Source organism: Gekko japonicus, unplaced genomic scaffold (genome assembly GCF_001447785.1).
Source record: "Gekko japonicus isolate JY-2015 unplaced genomic scaffold, Gekko_japonicus_V1.1 scaffold730, whole genome shotgun sequence".
In the NCBI taxonomy this organism is placed as follows: domain Eukaryota; kingdom Metazoa; phylum Chordata; class Lepidosauria; order Squamata; family Gekkonidae; genus Gekko; species Gekko japonicus.
In genome coordinates, this window is record NW_015164689.1 from 604,339 (window position 1) to 609,920 (window position 5,582).

The following is a 5,582-nucleotide window of genomic DNA, read 5'->3' on the forward strand; positions in this document are numbered from 1 at the left end:
CGGGGGGGGGAGTATGAGGTGTGGAATGGAGTGAAGTCCAATCAGCTTCCATATGCAAAAGACCTTGAAGGTTCCATATGCAACTGACATTCCAACTGCCTTGCGGGGAGGGGGGTGAGTTTGAGGTGTGGAATGCAGTGAAGTCCAATCAGCTTCCATATGCAAAAGACCTTGAAACACTGGGCGGGACTGCAAAAAGCAGCCAGTCAACCCAGCCAGCGTCTTCTGACTGACAGTTCAAGCGTCCATACACTAAAGGAGTGCATTTTAGAACTTTGGCACCCACTACTCAATTATATATAAGGAGAGATGTACATGTGTATGTATGTATGAGAGGTCCATGCATGTGCATGACTACTGTGAGAGGGGGAAAGGTCTAACTAGGCCCACCTCTTTCAACATACTAGTTGTGCATATGCAGGGAGTACAACCAGAAATCTCATTAAGAGGAAAGGCAGAATAAAAGTGTAAAAACTACAGTGAATCCGACCCCAGAATACAGCCACACTATACAACCTTAATTCTTGTGCCTTCCATAGTACAACTGACCTTGATGTCCTGTAGGAAAATGCGACCACCCCTCTGGTTCTGCAGCTTCATAAGTTTCTCTGCATGCTCTCGCTCCTCATGTGACTGGTGCAAGAAGTACTTGGCAAAGTTCTTCAGAGCCACGTCATCACGGTCAAAGTAATAGGACTGAGGGGGAAAAATCCAGACTTTGAATGACAAGGGCCAGTATTTCAGCCATTAATACTCAGCCAACTGTTCCTAACTTTGTTATGGAATGGATAGGCAGATATTTGCTGCTACACAGTTTACTGAATGCTTGATTTTTTTATCACGCCTGGGTGTCTTCAGGCTCAGAATACCTAGTTTAAGGTATAATATGCAAGACTGAGAAGTACGGTATCGTCAGAGCTAACGATGCATCATGGTGGCCCCTTCAAGGAAGGAGAAATCTTATTGCCTGGGAATTCAGCAACTCATTTGCTAGTATTAAAAAACAACACTAGGATGATAACATCTGATCTGGAAGTCATCGTATCAATGGGATTTGAGTGCCTGGGACATATTTCCCCCAATTAAACCATTAAACTACTAAAAACACTACACGGCAAACTGGCCATTCTAGCCCAATCCCACAAAGCACACACCTTCCATCTTTGTGAAGTTAAGAAAAGTTCAGGGACAGAAAGAAGTCAAGGTAAACAGGGTGAGGGAAATCCTTTCTTAGTATGGGAACCAGAGGTCATTTAGCGCCAGAATTTCTCTCTCTCTTGCAACCGTTTTTATAGCTTGCTGTGCATGTTCCTTCCTTCCAATCCAGTATATACTGATCAACGTTCTCAGACAGAGTTGGTAGGCCTCTAACAGTAGGCAGTCAAATTTCCAACATTAGTGTAAATTCAACCAGGCATATAAGCGGGCCAGCTTCCAACAAAGGCATGGACTAATTGAACACGCCCAGAATCATCATTTCGCCATCGATTAACAGAAATTCAGAATACCCTCTTCGATAAGTAAATACCACTGCACTGAACATCACAGGGCTTTGTTTTGGAGCATTTGTTAAGTACTCGTCTCACAATACACCCTGGCTGCAGGTTCCAAGAAAGATTGGTGCACAGGAAACGTTTTCACATTCTATTCATTAGACACACATCCCTGGAAGGAGCCAAAAGGTGTCCCGGCACCCACCCCCTTCACTGCATGCTGCTTAGAGATGTAAAATTTCCGGAAAAATTGAAAAAATGCTACATTCGCATTTCTTTTGTCTTTTCTAGATTGAAAGTCATTCTGTTACTTTAAGAACATAAAATATGACTATGGACATTTTTACTTGGCATGAAATTATCACAACTAGCATATTAAAAATATGGTGTATCCAAACAATTATTACAAACAGAAGACCCACCACATGAAAAAAAAAACCCTGAAACTTTTTTATTTTCTTCTGACAATCGCCCCTCCTAAAGGAAGAAATGCATCTTGTTCTTGCATTGGAGAGTTCAGTTTGTAACCTAGGACTTGTCCTCAGTGCACAGAAATTAGATCAATCTGATACCATATATATATATTTTATAAATGATTTGGAAAATATTTGATCACCTTGTCTTAAAATATTCTATTCATCATGTTAAAATAAAACGTTCCATAATCATTTTTTTTCTTTTCTTTTTTCAATTTTTCGGAAAAAAACAAAAAGGCTTCAGGAAAAAAACGGGTGTGTGGGGGGAACAGTTTTTCCCCGAATTTTTCCGGGCCTTCACATCTCTAATGCTGCTCTCAGGCTGATAGGTCAAAGGAGGATGCCAGCCGCCCCTACACTCACCCCACCCCCGAAACTATCTAGTGGTTGAAAACAAGAGGAATTCATACTAGGTACTTTCACCAAGACGTCTGCCTGCCCAGTCCAAAGGCTTTAGTAACAGCAACGCATGCAAACAAGCATTATCTCCGGTCCAAAGTGCAACCCCCCCCCCCCCCCCGGCCCATGCCAGTGTTGGGAACTCTGCACCCATTTCACAAACGGGAACCCAACCATATTCTGGCCACCGTTTCTACGGAGCCCGGTCGGCTGCGTCACTGCAAAGCTCCCGCGGCCCAAATGCGCAGGGAGCCGCCAAGCAGGACTCTCGGCCGCTTCTCTGGCCAAGGCTGCAGGCCGGTCCTCGGGGTCGCCCCCTACCAACCCCGTGGCCCAGAACAGGCCGGCAAGAACCGGAGTCCCTCTGGGACAGGAGGCACTCGACAGCCGGGCTCCCCGCGAAGCGGCGGGGTCCGGTGAGCAAAAATCCTCCTTTTGGTGAGCTCCCGGCATGAGAGTCGTGAGCCAGCGATCGGGCTGCTGCATCACTTCGTTTGCTCTCTGGAGCCCTCCTGCCTGAGTGTGAGCGGGAGGCTAAAAAGCTGTGAGCTGGCTCACACTGATGCAGGTTAGAGGGGACACCGGTCCTCACCAAGGCTCCCTCAACTGTGGAGTCCTGTAAGCAAAAATCCTACATGGTGAGCTGCCGGCATGGAAGTTGTGAGCCAGCGATCGCGCCCCTGCATAGATCTCTGGAGCCCTCCTGCCTGAGCGTGAGCCGGAGGCTAAAGAACTGTGAGCTGGCTCACACTGATGCAGGTTAGAGGGGACACCGGTCCTCACCAGTGTTCCCTCTAAGCTGAGTTAGTGTGAGCTAGCTCGCAGTTTTTTAGCCTCCGGCTCACACACTTTTGTCTCAGCTCAGGAAGGACGGCTCCAAAGCAAACTAATTGATGCAGTGGCCAAATCGCTCGCTCACAGCTTTAATGCCAGTAGCTCACAAAGTAGAATTGTTGCTCACAAGACTCCACAGCTTAGAGGGAACACTGGTCCTCACCAAGGCTCCCTCTCAGCTGTGGAGTCCGGTGAGCAAAAATTCTCCTGGGTGAGCTCCTGGCATGAAAGTTGTGAGCCAGCGACTGGGCTCCTGCATGAATTAGTTTGCTCTCTGGAGCCCTCCTGCCTGAGTGTGAGGCTACAGAACTGTGAGCTGGCTCACACTAACTCAGCTTAGAGGGAACACTGGTCCTCACCAAGGCTCCCTCTCAGCTGTGGAGTACTCAAGATTGCAACAGCACAGACATTTTGATGCAATAATTCAGACCAAGAGGTGTCAGTTATCAGATGCTGTTAAATAAACAAAATATTGCAGGAGTGCTGATGTTTTAAGCATGTTTTTATTTGAAGTTAACAAAAATCCCTTCATCTTTGTACCCTTTATATCTCCGCTCCCTGGCATGACCGTTTATGACACGTGTGGCCCAGCCCAACAAGGTCTCATTTATGTCAGATCCGGCCCTCCTATTAACAAATGAGTTTGACACCCCTGCTCTAAGCTGTGGAGTCTCGTGAGCAATGTTCCCTCTAAGCCATGGAGTCCTGTGAGCAAAAATTCCACTTTGTGAACGACTGGCATCAAAGTTGTGAGCGAGCGACTTGGCTACTGCATAAATTACATTACTCTGGAGCCCTCCTTCATGAGCTAAGACAGAAATGTATGAGCCGGAGGCTAAAGAACTGTGAGCTAGTTCACACTCACTCAGCTTAGAGGGAACACTGCTCGTGAGCAATAATCCTACTTGGTGAGCTGCTGGGAAATTGTGAGCCAGCGCTTGGGCTGCTGCATGAATCAGTTTGCTCTCCGGAGCCCTCCTGCCTGAGTGTGAGCCGGAGGCTAAAAAGCTGTGGGAGCTGGCTCACACTGACTCAGCTTAGAGGGAACACTGGTCCTCACCAAGGCTCCCTCTCAGCTGTGGAGTCCTGTGAGCAAGAATTCTCCTTCCCCGCACGCCCGCAGGCTTGGGGCGCGTCCAGAAAGGAGACGCCGCCCGCAGTGCGCAGGCCGGCCGGCCTCCCTCCCTCCTCAAGGACGCGGCGCGCCAACACTGGAGGAGAGGGCGGCGTGTCTTCCTTCTTGGGCCGCGCGGCCGACCCCTTTCCCCGCGGCGCGGCGCGGCGCGGCTCACCATGCTGAGGTACACGTAGGAGGCGTAGAGCTCCAGGTTGATCTGCCGGTTGATGGCGCCCTCGCAGTCCTGGCTGTAGTTCTGGCGCACCTGCGAAGGAGACGACACCATGGCGGCGGCGAAGGCGGCGGCGAGTGCGGAGGGGCGAGTGCGGGCGGGCCGAGGAGGCGGCGGAGGCGGCGGCGGAGGCGAAGTTCCGTCCAATCACTGTTGAAGCAGGAACCTCCTCCTCCTCCTCCTCCTCCTCCTCGCTTCGTCTCGCAGGTCGTTCTAGAGGCGGCCGCGCGCCGCCTATATATATAGCTGGGAGCTGCGTCACAATCCGAGTCGGGAAGCCACGCCCGCCGCCGCGCGCGCCCCGGGAAGGGAGGGGGGAAGGGAGGGAGGAAGGGAGGGAGTCGGCTGGGGGGCGGCCGTGTTCCCTCTAAGCTGAGTTCGTGTGAGCTGGCTTAGTTGTTTAGCCTCTGGCTCACCCAGCTTTCTCTCAGCTCAGGAAGGGAGGGCTCCAGAGCAAGGCTCCCTGTAAGTTGCGGAGTCTTGTGAGCAAAAATGCTACTCTGTGAGCTCCTGGCACCAGGGCCGGCCCCCAGCTTATTTTGCACCCTAGGCGGGGATCCCTTCTGGCGCCCACCCCACACCCACCGGTGCACCCACCAATTTTCAAAAATAAATGCATTTTAGGAAGAATGAAAAACACAAATAATCAAGAAACTCCCAGAGTAGGGGGCCGGGTGCAGTTTGGTGCCCCTAAGGGCCAGCCTGCTCTAGGCGATCGCCTAGTCCACCTAGAAAGTGAGCCGGCCCTGAGGAGGGGGGCGGGGGGAGGCCAGCAGGCAGGCCGTGTTCCCTCTAAGCTGAGTTCGTGTGAGCCGGCTTAGTTGTTTAGCCTCTGGCTCACCCAGTTTTCTCTCAGCTCAGGAAGGGAGGGCTCCAGAGTAAGGCTCCCTGTAAGTTGTGGAGTCTTGTGAGCAAAAATGCTACTCTGTGAGCTCCTTTGTTGGGTTTTTGTTTTGTTGTTGTTGTTGTTCAGTCGCACAGTCGACTCCGACTCTTCGCGACCCCATGGACCAGATCCCACCAGGCCCTCC

The 5,582-nt window shown here is 50.8% G+C and overlaps 1 protein-coding gene across 1 annotated transcript in view; it reads right to left on the bottom strand.

The window, feature by feature from the left end:
• The window catches only part of FTH1 (ferritin, heavy polypeptide 1), a 7,977-nt gene extending 3,202 nt beyond the window's left edge, over positions 1-4,775 (bottom strand). Inside the window, exons 1-2 of the mRNA XM_015409371.1 lie at positions 4,495-4,775; positions 550-696 (exon numbers count right to left, since the gene is read on the bottom strand). Coding sequence (XP_015264857.1) covers positions 550-696; positions 4,495-4,605 — 258 coding nt within the window. The 5' untranslated portion in view covers positions 4,606-4,775. The remainder of the gene's footprint in view (positions 1-549; positions 697-4,494) is intronic.
• Positions 4,776-5,582: the final 807 nt, after the last annotated feature.